We start from the raw sequence: 21,073 nt of genomic DNA on the forward strand, positions 1-21,073 counted from the left end.
TCATGAAGTTTATGCCCTACCTAAAAAGATAAAATTTGTAGCAAAGTCCACCAGTAATCAGACAATTAAAACGCCATCTGTTAATCATTTCAGTGGTGTCATAAGAATTTTTTTCTCTATTTCCCTAGCACCTTTACATGGAAACATTTCAAAATACATCAGAAATTACATGGCAAAAAATAAATAAATAAATACTATACCTTTCATATAGTATAATGTGTCTCTCAGCATTTTAAACTGCGCAAGATAAAGAGGATCACTGAATGTTTTATAATAGAGATCAGTGTTAGCACCTGTCTGCAAAAGAAAAGAAACAACCATCCAGATTAAAAATGCAATATTTTCCATAACATGAATAAACAAATCTTCTCATTCAAGTCACAATTTTTACCCCACAATGTAAACAGAAAGACAAGTACAAGCACTTTAACAACTCTACAACCACCATTAAATAAGATTCAGTCAGTCTTTTGATTTGAAAAGCTCATACGTGTTCTCAGTATTCTAATAATAATAAATAAAAATCAAATTGATCATTTTACTGAGACAGCAAAGGAGTAACTGAAGCTGTCTCCACTTCGGCCTGCATTTCAAATATGGCAGAACTTGAAAGATGGCTGGAGAGAACAGCACTTGCATTCCCACACAGTTGAACATACTCCTTTTTTGACAGCTTTACACCTCCAATGAAATGGGGCTAACTCCATAATATGTGGTACAGGAACACGTATGCCACCTCTAAAACTGAAGGTCCAAGAATTGTAACGCTATGACATTTCTTGAAATGATACCTACAAGAGCAGCAGTGATTTCCAAGCCAGAAGAAAAGAGAAAAAACAAAAAACACACACCACATTTTAACTACCTGAAAAAAGACAATAGTGTTACTGAAATAAGCAACAATTCTACAGTCTGAGCCTACAGTAAACCAGTTTGGGCAACCACTGCTGTAATTTAGTAGGGTAACAGAGCTCAGGTAGCTGAATAATTAAAGAAAATAATTATTTCCTTTTTTGTTAGTGAAAAATATTCTCTCCCCTTATTTTAACACAGCCCAGGGCTAGATTAAAAAAACTGAAAGAGCAGATCAAACAGAAAACAAATATCCTTTTACAAAGACAAGGCATACCTTAGATAGTTAAAAAAAAAAACAAAACAACTAATTTAAAAGTATTAAGACAAAGCATTCAAGTCAAGAGAAAGCTATTTAAGAATGTACCTCTGCAACTTCAGCTACAACTGCATCTAAAGTCTTCAGCAGAGAATCCCCAACAATCTGTTTTACCTACAGAGGAAAAAAGAAAAAAAGGTTTGGTTTATGTTCATGACTCTAGATAGGAAGATAATACAATTTTGCACATGTAAAGACAACACCCATCACTACTGCAAAGCGTAAGATGAAATTAATGCTACAAGCATTTTTAGTTGCAACAAGATTTAATATATTTCAGCCTCTGTGCAATATTCCAAAATAGCTGGTGCATGAAGCAGCCAGGGCCAGTGGCCTCTACCACTCAGCATGAATTCACAGCAACAACACTCTTCTGGAAGAGGGTCTTATTCTCACAGCAAAAAACAATCTACTTCAGCAACTATCAGTACGCAAGTACCACATGGTCTGAGACACACCAAAAGAAAGAATCTGACAAACTTATTTGATATTCCAACTTCACATTTCAACTTTGCATTTCAGGAATACTATTGAAACATGATGTTAAATGCCATAAAAATAACATTACACAAAGCTTGAAAGATAAACACAATCTTTTTATTTGCACTTCTAAAAGCTTAAATAAACTGCATCTTCCTCTAGTACGGAAATTGCTACAACCTTCATAGCAATCTATCACATACCATGTTCAAAAGCTGGCGAAGCATTTCCAGTGGGATGTTAAACTCTTTATTGTTAATGCCATTAAAGAGAGGAGAAACTGAAAAGCTGGAGCTGATCGTAGTGAAGTAATAATCAGGATCCAGTGCACTCCCATCAGGAAGATACGAACCTGATCAAAAAATAAAGAAGTATGAGAAAAAATTTTGGGGAGAGAAAGGATACATAGATTTTGTTTAATGGTAGTGTTTAATCACCACTGAAGAGTTATTTCCAACATGGGTGCAGTCTTTAACTGACAAGTTATCAAGAGGCTCAATTCAGCTAATCTACTGGTAAATCAAGACAAAACTACAATGAAAAACACATTTGTTCATCAAAAAGCAACAATCCTTTGCGAGGAATTGATTTTAGCTTGTGTTCACGTCACAGACACTGCTGACAACAACTCTTACCACACTACTGATGTCCCTTTACCTGAAATTATTTCTGTAATGCCATTTTAGAATTGAGCATAGAGATACAAAAAACAGGCTGAGTCAAAACTATCTTGTGAGATTTTTCCTTATATTAGAGCAAATGAGCATGGGGCATAGCTTTAATTTTAGAAGAAGAGCCAATTCATTACTGCAATTCGAAGATAAATACAAAATTATTTTTTCAGATTCAAATATTCTATTAAGCAAATAGCTTACAAATCATACTGCTTTGGGTACTGCTTGCAGTTTAGAAGTTACATCTTTGCCTTTTTAAACTACTTAGCTGCTGTGCTAAAGTAATGTTCTTGCAGTTAATAGACTTTCAAGTAGCACTGTTTCCTAACAACAATAAAAAAATTCAGTCTTTTTTTTCCCTAACCCCTTAGCCAGAAAAAAACCAAGACCATTAGTCTTATTTTCTAAATATGATGATTATCACAAACTATACTACGAGAAAAAAATATAAGGCTTGCCTCCAGGCTTTAATTATGCTTTGCATTTTGCTATTGTCTCCTTAACCTGATGGGGTTTTTTTGTTTGTTTTTTTGTTTGTTTGTTTTTTAACACTCAAAACTTTGAGAACCTAAAGCTGAAGAAGTGTATAGGTTGGTTCAACAGAGTAGACAGAGGATAGCTTATTTTTCTTACTTGGCCACTTATGATGAATTACCCTGCATCCCAGTGATACAAGGAAGGAAGACAGATGCCTTTTCAAACATTAAATGAAGAAAACAGAAAATGTAGTGTGGGAGAAATCATTTTAAACCAGGGTTTCAGAGACAGAAAGAACAGAGAAACCGAGAATGTCCAAACCAATAAAGACTTCAAAGGTCCAGACAAAACCAAAGACACCAAAACACCTCAACTTTGTTTCTCACATGTGGAATTAGTTTGCCACTGAACTTGTGCAAATACAGTTTATTTTCAAGCACTGCTTCTACATGTCACAGCACAAAAACTAAAAGCTAGAGCTGTACCAAAACCCAGTGGTTAAGAGACAACTCCAGTGTCTCCTTTATTATTTTTCACTTCAGCAAATTACTAGGTCCTTAAACAGTGACTCGTACCAAATTTACTTCAAATGGAGCTGTTGTTTTAGAATCCTAGAATTTTGAGACCTTTGTGGTACATTCTAGACACTAGTCCACCAATTTACTTCTTTAGTGAAGTACGGTATTAATGCTTGTTTCTGAAAGTTACTTAGCCTAATCTTCCCAAATATTTTTGGCTTAGTTGAATTAAGCTCTTCAGTACTAGGCACTGCCTAGCATCGGGAAATCATGTCTCTCAGAAGCCTGCCAGAAACAACTGACCCTGGAGATCAGTAGTATTAATAATGACTACTTCCTGCTGTCTTCACACTCCACAGTTTTTCAGAAACCTAGCAGGCATGTGCCTGAGAATTACTGTAAGAATCCCAGAATGTAGAGAAAGAGGTCAAAAGGATTTTGGTTCTCAATTTTCTGTAAAGAGAAATAAAAATAAAAATAAAAGAATCACACATTATTCATTTGCAAAATAATTTACCTTCAAAGTAATGAATTGCAGATCCTCCAGGAGAGCTGGGTGGGGGAATTCCACGTTCAGGACTAACCTGAAACATCACACGCTTTTTAAAACCATACTTTTAAAAACTATTGAGAACTACTCATCAGTGTGTTCACACCTTATAGTGAAACACAGCTTCAGGTGAAACTACCAGAACGATGTATTGACAGGCCCAACAGCTCAATTACAACCAAAAAATGGGAAGTTAAAAAAGGCTAGTTCAGCAGTTTTGATTAGAGGAAACAGATCAGAATGACAATTCCGGTACTGCACATAACTATGCTAATAACAATCCATGGTTTCCAAACAGGCACCTGAACCCATTTTTCCCCTATGACAATGAATATGCACAGCTGCCAGTAAAGCCAGCAAGAGCTCCTATAGGCTCAGCACTTCCGAAAACTCTAGTCATAAACTGACAGTTTCCCAAATTTTCCAATAAACATTATATGTATTTTTTTTTAAATGAGGATAACATGAAACATAATATAAAATTAGGAATAGAATTGGGCAGCAATTTATTATCAGGATTTATTGGTACAGTAATTAGTTTAACTGTCACTAATTATTTTGTAGCTCAGAAGCTACAAAATCATTTTGAAGGTCAGCCATAGAACCAAAATAAAGATTTCTGAATGTGGTCAAATAACTTGTTAAGAGACATTCTACGTATCCAGGCTTACGGCTGCCTTAATCACATCAAGACCACAACGTCATTGTAGCACCAATTCCAACACATGGCAAGTCATACAGACCTGTGAGATGCTAGATACACTGCTAGCCTTTCTCTTTAGTGTTCCTTCTTGGCAAACAGTGAGCAGAGAACTGGGAAGAATGGATCTGAAATCATTAAAGGACCGTCGGCGAATTCCTTCAAGCTCTTCTGGAACTCTCAGGGAATGTGGGGGAATTTTTGGAAAAAGCTTTGAAAGGAGAGCCTCCTCTGAATTGCTGTAGCGACCAAAGGCTCGAGAAATTCCTATCAGGCAGGGCACTGCATACTTGCATAAATATTCTGGGGAGGGAGGGGAAACAAACAAACAAAAAAGATATAAGAATATATTAACAGTAACTTAGCAAAACTGAAGAGAGGTAGTTCTACCAGTTCACAAAACTGCTTCAGCCTAAAGTGCTTTACAAAGAGTTGTTCAAAAGCAGACGAAAAATCACAAAGTTATCTTAAATTAATATACATCTCTAGCTTCTGTATTTCATTTACAGCAACAGAGTAAACACCTGCTAAGAGAAGTCAACAGAGGAAAGCTTCTCACTTCTCAGGAGCGATCCTGATAGTTTGAAAATACAAGAATTTCAGAGGACGAGTTCAGATATAGTAAAAATATAAAGAGTTATTTTAAAAGTACCTTTATCATGCATTTGTGGGGTCTGGCACATTCCCAACAGAAACTGCATAACTTGTAGAATTGCGTCCAAAATCTAAAGCAATCATGACAGACATAGAAAAACAGATGTTGGTAAAGAGGTTTTATCATGATATATGAGATCACTACAACACACATGACACTTACTTACCAATGTAAGCATCTCTGTAAACAAGATGTTTTTAATGCTATGTGACTACAAAAGTATATTGGTCTCATTCAGCTTACAGAGCTTCCTTTGTAAAGCCTTCAGCTAACTGGTGTGTACAACGGAATAAAATTGCAGCAGCCCTGATCTTAGTACCAAGCTTGAATTCTAGAACTCTGGACTCAATGATTGTCATGCTTTGACATCCAGAAGCAAAAACAGATTTAAGAATTTCTTCTGTGTACCTGACTTCATTAATTGAAGCAAAGTAACACGTCAGTATACATGTCAAAGCAACCAATCCCTTGGCAAGGAAGAAGGAAGGCAGCTGTGATGTCTTGCCTAAACATTTGTCATTTACACCACTGGAGAATCGGGTACGAGGTAAGCACAAAATTAAACTCTACCTGCTCTCTGAGGGAGGCATCCCTGTAAGCAACGTCTGATAACAACGTTACCAAGCAGAAGCTGAAGTTTTCTGCTACTGGAAGCAACCCTGCAAAGTAAGAGAGAAGTACTGTTAGAGATGGCATATCAGAGAAAATAATAATAAAGACAACACAACTGATTCGCATGCCGTACAGTTCTGAGACGGACTGTGGAGTCCTACATACATAATGTAGAAGTACTTTCTAACCATCATAATTTCAGTGTGAAGGGTTAAAAGCCTATTTTTAAATTTGTAAAACCTTTCCAGGTTTTCAAATAAATAATATAATATAATACACTTTGTGAAACAGAAGTATTTTTATATTCATTTTAAGTGGTACTAAGGGAGCAAGAAATTAAGTGGTTTCATAGCAACTAAGTATCTAACTAAAAGCAGATCACAAAAATCTCAGGTTCTGCTCTCCTGACCTAACTGCCATGCAAACTTCTCCAATTTAGTCCTGAAATATATTGAGCACAGATTTATTTGGAAGTACAATTTATCATAAAGCAGTCAAGCAGGAAAGCTGGGAGGTATTCAGCTTCCTCTTTGCTTCTAAAGAACAACCAGTATTAAACACTCTCAAATCAAGAGCTGAGGACATACCAGACCCTCTCCCACCTCTCTTTATACCACGTCCTGAATAGGCTTTGTTCTTTCTATTTCTTGTCTGCCATTCTATGAGAATGATAAGGATGCGCACAACAACAAACATCACCTCTGCCTTTCCGTGCATTGCTTTCTTCTATCCACTGGACTTTGGGAAGTCCCTTCAGAAGTCGGAGGAGGTAAGGAACCACATTATCTTTGTGCTAAAAAGGAAAATACTCTATTTCAAATGGAAGCAACAAGCCGAAAAATATCTGCTCATGGTATTTTAGAGGCGTGGAAATGCTACATTAAACAAACACAGAACACACTTTTTCTAATGATTACTCCACAGGCTTCTTGAATATTGCAAAATTTATTTCAACACAGGCAAAGGAAAGTAAACAAATTAACTCAGTTCTATAAACCCAAGCATTTCATTCTGGGCAACTGTTCATTCTCCATAAAACTTGGGATTAATTAAAGTTCTGTATCTTTTTTCTCCAACTCATTTATCAATTTGCACCAACGTCACAAAATAATTTTAAGGCAGCTAGATATCTAGAAATGCCAGTCCCACATTGGAGATCCATCCCATGGCCTTAAGCAAATCACTTAGCACACCCGTTTAACACCTCAGTTAAATCTGCAAATCCAAGGATAATAATTTCCTTCCCCACAGAGCTGGATTAATTAAAACTGATGGTTTTGAAAACATCACAAAAATGCTAAGAAAAATGAATACAATTGCCTTAAACTTCATACTAACAAAATGCAAATAGGACAAAGTTGTTAATACTATGTATGCAAGCTGTATCATAGTAAACAGGCACCAAAGAGAAGGAAATTCAGGCTCAATCCAAACCCCAGCAACACTAAAAGACTTGAAGTGAGGTGAATGTCTTTGAAACCAGGACTCCATACATCCTTCCTTTCTTCTGCAAGAAACAATACCATCCCCGGAGTTTGAAGAGAAGAGAACCAGTTTGTCAGAAACAAGCTGACAGATACAAAAGGGACATTTGTATACAACGCAACCTATCCTCACTGTTTGTCTTTTTACCCTAGCTAATGCCCAGGCATAAAAAGGCTGTTACAAACCTGACATTCAGGAGCATGTTTGCTCCTGAAACATACCTGTTGTTTAGAAGCTGGTGAGGGCAGGACAAGCAATGACACATTAAGCAAATTGCACCAAACAGTTTGCCCACACCTATAAAAACTTCTTGCACTCCCATATTCAGCCAACATATACTCTAACAATGAAACTTCTACGCTTCATGCTTCCTCTTAAAAACCACTTCCCTCCTTTACTACCTCAAATTCAATGCCACAGGGCCAATTCATCAGCTACCTTTCAAAAATCTACAAACAAGTGCCTTTATGTTGGTTACCACCCCCAAAAAACCTCTGTAAAACAACTTAAGCTTTCCTGTCCCTCCTTAAGCTGTGATGACCAACAAACATGACAGCAGTTTGGCCGTGGCAGTACCACGATTTCTGTCATCAGTACTGTCCTTGTTTCCTTGTGCTTCCCTGCCTGCATCCATCTGTTATGTCTGATCTTTTATCTAGTCAGCTCTTCAGAGCAAGGACATGAATATCGTACCACATGTGTAAGGCATTCACAAATTTCATTTTCCCCACATTACAGTAATTCAAATTAACATTAAATACCAATTTTTCATTCATTGAACAACTAATCCAACATCTTTCAAGTTAAATAGCCCAAGGGAGGAAAAATACCTGAAGGTCAGATTCAATTAGAAAGATTCCCAAAGCAATTACAGCATCTCTTCGACGTTCATCTAACTGGAAAATCCCATGGAAATCCACTGGACACATACAGAGCAGCTTTTGTACCTGAAAAACAGTGATGGGAAAGGACGGGAGAACAAGACCAAAAGCGTCAAAACAATCCAAAGGAACAACAGTGTTAAAATTGTCTTTCAAAAATCTACCAGTAGATGTTTGGTAAGGAAAGCAATGCAAATAGCTCCCAGCATTTTGTTAAAGGAATAGATTTAGCCATCATGTCCATGCCCTAGAGCATGCCAAGCAATAGACCTGGGTAGTACTACGGCAGTTGCAAATATTTTCATAGCAGAGAAACAAGCTGACAGGCTGTGGTTTTCAAGATTCATTCAGACATCCAGCGTTTGAAGTGGTGTTACAACTGCACCAGTGCTTTCCTCATAAACAGCCCTGAATAAATGCTGCTGCATAGCTGAGTTTGACTTTTGCTCAGATTCTTTTAACATGTTAAGTTTCCAGAACTTATTTTCCCCACAACTTACCTATCAGTTCACTGCATACACAGCAAACGCACAACTAAAGAATACTTCAAATCTCTGAAATGCTTAGTTTGCTTATGGAACTGTTATATAAAAAAAAGGAGGAGGGGGAATGCAACAAGCAGATGGACTTTCTATAAATCTTCTTGATGCTAGTAAGTAGTAGCAAAATGGGACAAAACCTATGTTTGAATGTCAAGCTACTTCCCATTTACATAGTAAACTTTAAACATTTCACCTTGAAATTTATAAACTGAGAAACTGTTTTCCTAGAGGATTAAAACAACTTAGTGGATGCCCAGTATAACTACAAGACCTGTAATACAACACAAGTAATCCTCTTGATTAGCGTAAAATCCAGCAGAGAAAATATGAACTTTGAAATAACTTTTAGTACATGTGTTCCACGTCAGGTTACTTTGTGGAATAACATGAGTAATTGTAGCTAGATATGACCTGTTGATATCATTTAACTCCTACGTGTACTCTCTCAAATAAAAAAAAATAAACACTGGATAAGAGTGAACCAACAGCAAGACGTTAAAGAAAACATTTGCAGGTGGCTGTCAGAGCAATGACAGATTTCCAGAACAAGCACTAAGCAAAGACACCTGCAACAGCTGGCCAAGAATAAGTCACACACTATGATTTTCGCCAATGCAGAGCTGTGCTTTTCACCAGTTTAGTCACTTCTCATTAAGGCACAAAACAATTTAAAAGCTCGGCCCCTTCCAACACAGATGCTGACACACGAGGTTGTCTCTTCGCTGTCACGGGAACTTGCACAGTCAGCCGGCCCACGCCAGCAGCGGGACCCACAGAGAGAACCCTCGCAAGGCTAAAATTCTCTTATTTAATTACGCAGTCACTAGATGCTTACCTTAACCAAAATTTCTATTTTTTTCGTTTTGCTTTTTTTTAACCTTGACCTGATTCCATCACTTCGATTTCACCAGATACACAGGGTAAATCAACCAGCCTTCATTAGGCTGAGACTAATTACACCTCACAAGCTTCACGGCCGGACCTCAGCCCTCTGCTCCCCTCAGCACCCCCCGGAGGGGACACGGCCGAGCCCCGCCGCCCGCCACGCGTGACAGGGCCCCACGGGGCACCCGGACACCCCCTCAGGACCACCCCACGGGGCCCCTCAGAGCTGCCGGCACCCCGGGGAGGAGCCTTCCCTCAGAGAGAGCCCCTCACGGCGCCCCCGGGAGGAGCCTCCCCTCAGGGAGAGCCCCTCAGGGAGAGCCCCTCAGGGAGAGCCCCTCACTCACTTTCTCCAGCGGCGCCGGGTTCTGCACCGCCAACGAGCGCGCCAGCGACAGCACCGTGTTGAAGTAGAAGCCGCGCGCCGTGCCCGCGCTGCTCCCCCGCCCCGTGCCCGCCGAGGGAGCCGCGGCAGCCGCCGGCGTTGTGGCGGAGGTCCCCGCCGCGGCCGCCGTCGCCGCTGTTGCTGCGGCCGCCGCCGCCGCCGCCACCGCCGCGGCCGCCATGTTGGGAGGGAGCCCCGCGGGCGGGGCCCCTCTCGCGGGACGGCGTTCCCTCGGACCGCCCCGCGCGTCAACAAAATGGCGGCGCCCGCTGCGGCTTCACTGCCAGTCACCCCCCCGCACCTCAGACCCCTCAGCAATGGGCTCGCCCGGCTCCCCCCATCCCCGGCGGTGGGCGGTCCCAGCCGCTGCCCGCCTCAGAGCGGCGCCCGGTGCGGGACGGGGAGGGGCGGGGCGGGGCGGGGCGGGGTGGGCGGAGCCGCCCGGTGCCTGTGTGGGGAAGGAGCTGAGCGGCCGGGGCCTGGGCCTGGGCCGGGGGAGCGGCGGCGGCAGCAGCGGCGGCGGTGCCTGAGGCCGCCCGGCGGCGCCATGTCGGCCCCCCCGAGGAGCTACAACCCCTTCGCCGAGGAGGATGAGGAGGTTGCGGAGGAGGAGGCGGGCGGCGCCGAGCGGCAGCGCTACCTGCAGCGGGAGGTCCTGCGGCGCTCCGCCGCCACCGCCGACAGCACCGCCCGCTCCCTGTCGCTCCTCTACGAGTCGGAGCGGATCGGCGTGGCCGCCTCCGAGGTGGGTCCGAGGCACCGGGGGGTGTCCGGCGGGGCAATTTTCCTTCACTTTTTTTTTTTTTGGTGTTGGCTGTTAGGGAGGGCGGGGAAGCCCCTGCTGTTCTGCCCCGCGGGCCCGGCGCTGTCACCGGCTGGCAGCTGGGCGGCGTTTCAGGGCGGTGTGTCAGCGAGGAGCGGCTTTGTGGGTGAAGGAGGCTTGGGTTTTACATCAAAAACCTCCCTCGGGTCCCTCCTTATCCCTGCAGCGCCGAGAGCAGAGCTTAGCAGTGCTAAACTCCTTACTAAGCCTTATTAATGATATTTATGCCCATCTGACTAGAAAGTTTTTAGCTGTTCTCTAATTAATTGAAGCGTGTCCTGGCTTCGTTGTTTACCAGGCGCTCAATTTCATCCCGATTAATCACTTCCTTCGTGCTTACGGGCTCGTTCCGGAGGACTGTTTGTGTCCAGGCCCTCTAATAGAGAGAAGTCCTGCCCCTGGAGTCACCTGCCCGGGGGTTGGCCTGGGCGAGCCCAGCGCGGCTGGGAGCTGTCAGGGCTGCGCTCAGCGCTGCGGGGAGCTTCCTGCCTCGTGACTTGTTTGTTAAAAACAGCCGAAATGAGGAATTAAGAACTTAGCCTTAACGCAGGGGTAATGGTAGAACAGAAATTGTGTGGGCTTGCTGCTTGAGTGAGAAAACAAGCACGTTTAACAATAATTCCCCAGGCTTTGGACAGAGTATGAGCACAAGTCCTTTGTTTTGCACCAGTGTTGGCTGTGGGCAACTCTGCGGCCAAAATTAATCTCAAAATTAATCTTTGGATTGCTTTGGAATAGTATTTGTGCCACGGAAATAGGAAGTAACACAGCTGTGTATATCAGAATTTCTAAATCTTGCACTGTTAGCCAAAAAATTATTCTTGCAGTATGAAAAATTCTAGTTGTGTTTATTTTCTTCAGTTATTCTGTTTATAAGTTATCTGGAACACCCCAGTAACATGAAAATAGCATCCCTTGTTAACGAAGGTGTCATTCACAACTAGGAATAGTTCTAGTTTCCCTGCCATAAACCTTTGAATTTTCACTACTTTGCCCACGGAGAGCAGATAAAAACATCAACCTGACAAGTGGCCAATACAGAAAATTCCTGGCTCCCCTTTGTAGTACCTGTCAGGAAACTGGCATGGCACTGATGAGGATTTTATAGCTGGTTAATGCTACAGCTGACTAGCAGCTCTTGATTGAAATGCCCTGGAGAAACAGGAGTGAGTGAAAAGGCTGCACTCCCTTATAACTCATCTACATAGATTGAAGGAATGCTCTTATTTTTCTTCAGAATATCTGTTAAAAATATCTGATGTTTCAGTTTATCTTGGCTTCACTAGCTTCCTTTTATCTGTCAATATCTATTAGGAGCTTGTACGTCAAGGAGAGTCACTGAAGCGCACAGAACAGATGGTAGATAAAATGGACCAGGACTTGAAGACCAGTCAAAGACACATAAATAGCATTAAGAGCGTTTTTGGGGGCCTGGTTAACTACTTCAAACCCAAACCTCCAGAGAGCAAGCCAGAGCAGAATGGCACTCCTGAATATTATGCTAACAGTAGGTAAGGAAAATAAACATTTCACTTGGGAATGACAGTATTTTCTTGGGTTCAAACAGGAGACCTGTCTGTCATCAGAAATGTTCTGAGAGATTCTGGATCTAGAACAGTTTTTCTGAAGTAATTCTTAAAGTGGAATCTTTTTCTCCCCAGTAATCTGTAATTAGATTATTCTGTTATCAGAGTCCTGGCTGTCTCCTGTGTGCATGCACACTTATGTTACTTGGTCCTTCTAAGTACCAGACTCCTGGGGAGAGCGTTTCCTCACAGTGTTGCCAGTTTTATTCGTGTATCTTTCCCCTAAACTCCTCACCTAGTCCATTTACATTTTTAACTTTTTTTTGAGACATTTCTCACAGCATCTCTGAAATGTCACCAGAAAATCAATTACAGATTTGTTGATTCTGTAAATTCCCGAGATGGTGTCTGGTTCCCTTTTTCTTTAACTCTGAGAAAAATAGTTTTGCATCCCTTTATATTTGTAGTACTTCTAGTTAAATATTATGTATGTTTCACTAGATTTTATTAAAAGCTGTAAACAAAAATGAATCACTGTGAAAGTACCATGTCTTACAGTACTTGTCTCTCTTCAACTGAGAAATTTGTGTAAAGCCTGGTAATGCTGCATGGATTGATTTTTTTTTTTTTTAATTTATTTTTTTTAATTGTTACTATTTTTTTTCTTTCCTTGCCCCATCTTCCATTAGAGAGAATGAATAGTTTGCCTCCAAGACTGAAGATATGGTTTTGTTCTTGATATCAAAGCTTACCCTATTTTCAGCACTAAAGCAACCAATTCTCCTTCCGCTGAATACATGACAATAATTTATTGTAAAGGGATTTGTTGGATTAAGTCTAAAAAAAATATTTTCTTGGATAATTTTGATGCCCATTCTTGTTTAATGGATTTAGAATGAAGCCTGTGGTCCATAAGAATGTTTTAATTTTACTCTCTTTATTACCAGATTAAAAGAAGCAATGATGTCTAGTAAAGAACAAGAGTCAAAATACCAGGAAAGTCATCCGAATTTAAGGCGGCTAGATAATTCAGGTTTGTTAACTTTATTTTATACTGAATGTCTGTCATCAAAGTGGAGGGAACTTGCACAGTGGTGAAGGAAGAGACCCTTTACCCTGCCCAACTGCTGACTTGCATTGCTACGCAACTTCTGCAGATTGTATCCCAGTGTTTGTGACTTTCAACTCTAGGGAACTGTCTGTCCCTAAATCTCTTTATAACCATTCTGAAGATGTGAAAATTTTTACTTGCACGTGGATTGTATCTAGCCCTTCCTGCAGGGGATTTATGCCATATGCATTAAAGACTCTAGTGCATCTACAGATGTAAAGACATCTAGTGCTTATATTTGCACAGAGGCGACTTTGGCCAATAATCCATATAATGTACAGCCAGCCTTGTCCTACATTTGCCAAAATGTTGACTTGTATTTTCAGAGGTTCTTCTTTTTAACCATGGTTCGCCATAGTTTTTGTATATGTTTTCCTTGTTATTTGAAATGTGAACTATAACCCTTCACAATGAAGTCCTTACTTCATTTGCACAATGAAGCATACAGGGTTTGGTCTTGTTCCCCATTCTTAGGAGTTAACTTTGGATTACTTTTATGTACAGAGTAACTGTTACTTCTTAAAGTGAAGTTTAATTATTTAGTTTAGTGAGAGTGAGAAAGCTTCAGGTTATCTTTATAGTTGTAGCTCTGTAAGGCAAGAAATGCTTTTTAGTAACATCAATCTCCATTCCACTCCGTATAATATTAAAAGTCTGACCAACAGAGGGCAGAACTAACTCTCTGGTGGGTTTACCTGAGGGAAGGCTAAATGCAGATAGAAAGCAGGTAAGCCTATGTTGTTGGTTGTGGTTTTTTTTTTTTCTCCCTCAGCTACCCAGCAGAACTACAAAAGGCAATTCAGAAGAGAATAATTATAGCTTAATAACTGTTAATCTTGAGCATGTTCTATAGATAAAGAAGTTGGACTGCTTTTGATACTCTGGCTAACAGGTGATATGGTTACATGGCATCTGTAGTCAGACTGATTTTTAACAGCCCTTCTAAAACTTGAATTTTTCTTTCTATCTTTTTTATTGTGTAATATTATGTATTTTATATTCTTGGCAGACAGTGATTTCAGCAACATAGATTTAGTTACTTCAGTGCAACGGGATGCCTATCCAAAGAATCAACATCTGCGAGCTTACCACCAGAAAATTGATAACAACTTAGGTAAGTGAGAAAATTGAAGCTGTTTGACATAATACAATTTTTAATTTTTGGTTCTCAAGCCAGAGAGAGAATTTCTAAGCAATATGTTCCCAAGAAGCATTTTTTTTTTTGGTATAGCTCACCTATGAGCTTTGAGAATAGCAACAACATTTATTTGTAGACTCTTTCAGAACTATAACCATGACAGAATCCAACATTTCTTTTGAGGCATGCATTATTTGAATATTTCTATGCTGTGGGATGTCTGTGGGTCATCTACCTGCACACATTAATAACAAATCTGAGTTAGAAATACCTTTCAAATGAAACCAGCTAGAAACAAACTGGGTAGGATGCCTGGAATAGTATAAATCTCTTATGGAAACCAATACACTATTGGCATCATTATTTTAACTCTTCTACATGCTTGTGCTTTAAAACTATTAGATTTTTAAACTGCCCCTGAACAAAGAAACTGGGAGGAAAAAAAACTACACCCAAAGCATGAGTCCTCTTGGATCACAGATTGACCATAAAAAAAAATAGTCATACTAAATGTGAATATGCTAGCAAGTTTCTTTTATTTGAATGAGAAAATGGTGCTGATGTACCCCATAACACTTGCACTCAGGATATGAAAATATTTTTTTGAATCATCCTGTAAGTGACTAGAATGTCCCTGGGACAGGCAGGCTACATCTTCCATTCTGAAAAAATAAATTATTAAACAGATACTAATAATATTAAGAAGGAAATAATACCCCATATTGACAGCCAGATTAGACCAGTATGGATACTTATTATATAAAGCTTACCACCCGTTTTGAAAGATGCATTCAACTTATCTCACTGACAGTTAAAACTGAGAGATTAAATTGTACATCAGTTTGAACCCAAAGAATTTACAACTGTGTGCAACTTTGAAAAAAAAAATGCAGAAAACAGAACAATCAAAAGGCACTAAATATTTCACATGTGAATTTGTTGCATTTCTTTTTATTACTTCCAAAAATATTCAGCTGATGTTCTCTTGTTTTGTGGTATATATACAAAGTGCCTCTTTGCTTACATGTGTCACTGTTTAGCTGACCTAGAAAGAAGAGATTAGAAGGAAATCAGAAAGGAATAGATCAAAGAGAAATAATCAAGTATAAGAGTTAGTGGAAGCACATTTGTTGTACTCCCAAGCCATGCAAAAACTTACTAGCCTCAGAAGCATTTGTACCAATCAATCACACAATAAAAGAGTTTCCTTGTAGCCAAATTAGAAAATCTGGAAATTGATTTATTTTTTTTTTTACATCTGTTAAATAATTAACTGCTTAAATTTTAAATGTTCAGTGTATTGATGATATCTCTGCATGAAGATCATTTTAAAGGGGAAAAAAAAAGTTAGTGAGCATATTGTGTATATCAACCTGAGAAAAGATGTATCCCAGCCTTCTATAAAATGTTTTTAGAAGTGAAAACTATATTGCAGGATACCTCATGTTATAAAGATACAATTTGGTTTTAAGTGTTTAACTTTTAATGGGAAGAAAAAGGAAGTGATTACTTTCTGATAGTAATTCAGTAGCCATGTCAAAATTTTGCTGCCATCATTATTAGAGAATACTTGGACTTGAGCAGTCTTAACTAATGTTTCCTAACTCCAGGTTTTGGAGAAGAGGGAGTCCTGATAGCATCCGTTTAAACAGTGTGCTTTATACTGCCTTGAATCCTTACGGTCAATCTCTCTGTTGACAGATGAGATGTCTTCTGGGTTGAGTCGTCTGAAAAACCTAGCTCTTGGTCTGCAGACAGAAATAGAGGAGCAAGATGATATGCTGGATCGGCTAACCAAAAAAGTAGAGACACTGGATGTCAATATTAAAAGCACTGATAAAAAAATCCGACAACTTTAAAGAGCTTATAGAAATTTTTGTCCAGCATTAGTTCTTCTTGGATGTCGTATCTCAACAGATCTCTTAAAAAAAAAAAAAAAACTTGGACAATATCTATTAATTTTTTTCTGGTATGTTATTGATTTTGTTGCCATTAAAATTGCATAACCTTAAGTGCAGCATAATACCTAAGTTTCTTTATAATGTACATAGGAAAAGTGCACACTGAGTAAAATCTCTCAGCACTCTGTTAATTCTTTTGTGCTGGATACCTTTCTCAATTGCATTACTGTGTGTTGTGTGCGTGAAGGAATTCGGAGTCTACAAAGCTTCAGTGTCCTTGGCCTGAAAGCTGTGATGAGAAAAGTAACTACATTTTGCCTCTGTTTTGGGGAGGGGTCAGGGGGAACAGAATGTACTTCTTTGTTCAGAGCAAATGTTGCTAATTCTGTTTACCTACAGCTATTTAAAATTCTGAAAAAATGCCGATTTCCAGCTGTAAAAATAATTGTGACCGTCCTCTGGCATTTCTGGGGCTTAAGGAACAAACTGTTCTATGGAAGTTGTAAATTGTTAACTATCAAGGGTGTCATGCAGGAATGATAAAATCCTCTGCTTTTTCCCTTTCCAAAGACAACTTTTCCCAAGAGGTGGATGAACAGTGGTGGTTATGACTGAGTCAGTGAATGCCATCACCTTTATGCTATTATCAGTAAAGATCTACAGGGGTATACTATGGTTTACACAAAATCTTGATTGACTGACAGAAACCCAAAAGGTTTGGGTAATATATGGTCATCATCTGATTTTTATTTTTCTTCTTTCTGCCCTTTCTCAGCTTATTCAGGTAGGTGGTTATTTGAAAGTAGTTTCCATTTTAGAAATGAAGAATTGGTCTAATACTGTGTGAACAGATCATAGATCACTCCTTAACTTAACATTTAGTTCAAATAAAGGTGATTAGGGAGTGAGTAGGTGCTGTGTCTTCCTTGATAATGTGACTGGTTTTAAGACGCACAACTATGATTCGCATACTTCTACATTGGCTTAGCAGGTATAAAAAGCTTCTGCAGATTAAGAAAGGTTTAAAAAGTTTGAGTCTTCCAGATAAATGTTGAGCCTTCCAGTTTGTTTTATTCTTTATCACAGTAAGTATCACTGTAGAATAAAATAATTACAGCTCTACTCCAACCTGAAGACATGACAGGGAGAACTAGATGTCTGTCTTGAAAACAAATAAGCTATTTCAGTTTGGAGAAGGCCCCTGTCAGCATTGCAACACTTAAATATCACAAATGGCAATGAGTGACTAAGACGACGTCACTTCTTTGAGCTGGTACCACATTATGTTATGAATTAAATTAAAACCTTGATGTTCAGGACTGTCAAGCGTGCATCCTTCATGAATATCACATTCACAGTTTCTCCTTTCTTTTGTAAAAGGAATTGTTACCTTGAGCTGACTTGCTGTAAAGTGTACCTAGTTTGTTAAGGAAGCATAGGAAAACTGAAGCCTTTCTTGTTTTACAGTGTCTCCTGCGAGTTCACTTGTAGAAAAATAAATCACTTAAAAAAAAAAGCTACACTTCTTGAACATAGTATTATGAAAAAGTAGGCATATATTCTTGGGCTTTCTAGCAAAGTACAATTGTGAATTAGATTGAAAGTGAGCCTCGGTTTCTCCTTACCTTACTGCTGTCACTGGTTTGGGTCCCTAAAAAAGATATGCATCGTGGAGACTTAAACTTTGAGCTATTAGCATCTCTATTTGCTTTTCAACTTTCACTTTACATGTCACTTACACTCATGTGGAAGCTTGGAAAACCTTATTAATGACAACTTATCTACTTTTGTGAGTGTATATCATAATTAATTCTCTTTTACTCTGTTAGAATATTCATGAATTATATGATTTAATGTCTCAAGAAGGTCAATAGATTTATTTAGGAAATGATATCAATCATTAGTTTTCAAAGTCTCTAAGTACCTCAGAGAAGGAATATTGAAATTGAGTGTACCTGTTTTAATTTTGTATTTGACTCTCCCCTTTTTATTAAAAGTAATTAATAGTAACACTTGCATCTTAAAAATGATATCTCAAGTCTGTTGAGAATAGAGGATATTAAAAAAAAAAAAAGCACAGTAATTAAAAACATTCATTTTAATTTGAAATCTGCCTTTATCTGTATGCAACTATTTCACAATTACACTTTTTCCAAAGTTAGACTTTGGTAACTAGGTTGTAGGCTGAGGGTTTTCTCCACTAAGTCATGGTTAATGAAGGAAAAATGTATCTGGAAGATCTAGTTATGTTATGTGTAATAAGAAATGTGGAGCTTGAATCCGAGCAAAAATTTTGATTGATTTAAAAGTATGTTGTCTTTCTGATGTAAGCTCTTCCTTTTTTCATTCTGAATTGTTTCATGAAATGGACTCAATTTTTTTGGTCAACAGTTTATTTGTATCAGCCTTATTCTTATTTTTATCAGCCTGCATTCTGGATTTCTCTTGATGCCTTTGAAAACAAAGGCAAAAAAGAGGAATAAAAAAATAAATCCTATTTCTGCTTTGAGAACCTCATGATGAAAGCAGACTAGAAAACCAAGATCTCAGCCATGTGGAAGTTAGAGGCCTAACATTTCATCTCTTCTAACAATTCCATTCACAGTCTCAGTAACATATTTCTTTGTTTTCTTGCTATGTAGGCTTTCCTGTGCTATTTATTTGTTTTTTGAGAAAACATATTTGTTTTCTTGCTAGTTAAGCTTTCCTGCTCTAGGTATTATTTTTGTTTTGCTTAATAGCCTTGTTTTAAAGGACTATTTCCCATGTTGAGCTTTCAGTGTGGGGGGGAAAAAAAAGATTGTGCAAGGGTATGAATGAGTATCTGCTACAAAATGAATTTTCTTTCACAACTTTCATAAAGATGCTTTACACTTTCTGCTGATAAAGAAGTTTAATTGATGTGAAGAGAAAACTCTGTCTTGTAATAGTGATTTTTTTTTCTCATTAGAGTAACTTTCTATCCTGCAGGAAAGGGAAATTTAAAGGAAAGAAAAAAAACACGAGTTTTGCCTTTCCAGGAAATGTCACTTTATATACGTTATGAAGGACTTTCTGCAACTTTTCTTACTATTTCCTGATATGACAGAGTTTTATTTCTTCTTGGATACTTACCTTGTGTAGGGTTTAGGACTTTCAGAAGACAGCAGTGCTAACTTGATAAGCTAAATAAATTGTTTTGCCTAAATATTCATGTTGGCATAGAAATGGGTGTCCTTGCAGCCACATAGCTCTGATTAATTTTATTCTTACTGGCTTGAGTAGAAGTTTAATACTAAAGTCAGCATAAGAGATCAAAAAATTCTTTTCAATCTTCTTTATAAAAGGATATTTTCTTGCTTCTCAAAATTTGCTAATAAATTTTGAAGAAGTGTTAAGTACTGGAAATGTAGTAAGATATGTTCTGAAAACAGAAAGGAAAAAAAAGGTGGGAATAACCAGATACCTGGTTACTAGTTTCCTCAGTGTATATGATTTTAAATTGCTTGAGTGTTGAATTAAATACTGTAACAAATGATACGTAGCTGAATTTTCGTCTGTACTGCAAAGATTTGTTGCTGTGCTGAACTCTTTTGTCTTACTGAAATCATTGGGATGCTATATTTTGTCCTATGAGGACGTAGCAAGGCTGCCATCCAAAATTTCTAATAAAAACTACTGCCTTTATTTGGTTTATATACAAATGCTGTCTGTAATCAGCTGGCCTTTCCCTGAAGAAGGTTTTACAGTTGTTGTTCTGTTTCGTTTTTTAATTTGTAAAACTTATCTGAAATATTTGGCTGCCTAGTAACTTTTGTGATGAGACTTGTTAAATGGTGAAATAGAAAATACCTACTAACCACTCTGCCTTCTAAACAGACAGACTTTCACAGGCATTTTTTGAGGCATAATGTCATGTGGAGATGTATTAAGTTTGACTCTGAAATATGTGGAGCTTAATTTTTAGAATCACAGGTAGCATTAGTTGTCTACAGCTTTTTTTTTTTTAACAGTACTTTAGTTCTATACCACCCAGCTATAACACTTGCTTTTTCTTTTATTTAAATGCTCAACTGGACTGTACTTCATCAATTTAGGAAATTGAATTAAATAAGTGTTGAATGGTAAGATGGTCAATAAAGGTGCTTATTGTTAATGGAGAGTTTTTGCATTTATTTCCCATAATTCTTTCATTACAACTTCATTGATACTTCTGTCCCATAATAAGATCTGTTAAAATGCTGGGCATATTCTGTTAATTTTGTGTCAAAATGGAAATTAGTTTGCAGCTGGTAGGTTTTGTTTTCTTGAAATAAATGAAAGGTATTACCTTATTAGGTGGCTCTTGAGTAGGTTCTCCTAGATCCTGAAAGAGGAATGCAGACAAGCATTCATTTATGCAAAACCTTAACTTGTGCAGACAAAATAATCGGAGATGTTGCTTGAAAAGTAATCTTGCCATAATGCTTGTTATCATCTGGAATATCGTCAACTGGATATATATACGTGAAGAAGGCAGACAAGATAGGAATAAGGCAGAAACAATTGTACATAAGGCAAAAACAATTGTACAATCTTGG

At 38.6% G+C, this 21,073-nt stretch overlaps 2 protein-coding genes across 2 annotated transcripts in view; one reads left to right on the forward strand and one right to left on the reverse strand.

Moving 5' to 3' along the window:
• Positions 1-10,212, reverse strand: part of PI4KA (phosphatidylinositol 4-kinase alpha) — a 60,631-nt gene extending 50,419 nt beyond the window's left edge. Inside the window, exons 1-10 of the mRNA XM_013173562.3 lie at positions 9,978-10,212; positions 8,153-8,269; positions 6,537-6,630; positions 5,796-5,884; positions 5,223-5,295; positions 4,614-4,873; positions 3,838-3,904; positions 1,855-2,003; positions 1,220-1,285; positions 201-297 (exon numbers count right to left, since the gene is read on the reverse strand). Of these exons, the coding sequence (XP_013029016.2) occupies positions 201-297; positions 1,220-1,285; positions 1,855-2,003; positions 3,838-3,904; positions 4,614-4,873; positions 5,223-5,295; positions 5,796-5,884; positions 6,537-6,630; positions 8,153-8,269; positions 9,978-10,196 (1,231 nt within the window). The 5' untranslated portion in view covers positions 10,197-10,212. The remainder of the gene's footprint in view (positions 1-200; positions 298-1,219; positions 1,286-1,854; positions 2,004-3,837; positions 3,905-4,613; positions 4,874-5,222; positions 5,296-5,795; positions 5,885-6,536; positions 6,631-8,152; positions 8,270-9,977) is intronic.
• Positions 10,213-10,436: 224 nt separating this feature from the next.
• On the forward strand, positions 10,437-20,649 carry SNAP29 (synaptosome associated protein 29). The gene is made up of 5 exons (XM_013173806.3): positions 10,437-10,760; positions 12,153-12,349; positions 13,312-13,397; positions 14,485-14,589; positions 16,315-20,649. Exons 1-5 carry the CDS (start codon positions 10,563-10,565, stop codon positions 16,470-16,472), a joined length of 744 nt encoding a protein of 247 aa, XP_013029260.2. The 5' UTR covers positions 10,437-10,562; the 3' UTR covers positions 16,473-20,649.
• Positions 20,650-21,073: the final 424 nt, after the last annotated feature.

This window comes from Anser cygnoides, chromosome 17 (assembly GCF_040182565.1).
Source record: "Anser cygnoides isolate HZ-2024a breed goose chromosome 17, Taihu_goose_T2T_genome, whole genome shotgun sequence".
NCBI lineage: Eukaryota > Metazoa > Chordata > Aves > Anseriformes > Anatidae > Anser > Anser cygnoides.

Bases quoted from the DNA above. Each gene is read 5' to 3' on its own strand.
- SNAP29 (XM_013173806.3), top strand. From the start codon at position 10,563: ATGTCGGCCCCCCCGAGGAGCTACAACCCCTTCGCCGAGGAGGATGAG. The intron at 13,398-14,484 runs GTTTGTTAACTT...TATTCTTGGCAG, and splicing joins AAGGCGGCTAGATAATTCAG to ACAGTGATTTCAGCAACATA. The intron at 14,590-16,314 runs GTAAGTGAGAAA...CTCTGTTGACAG, and splicing joins GAAAATTGATAACAACTTAG to ATGAGATGTCTTCTGGGTTG.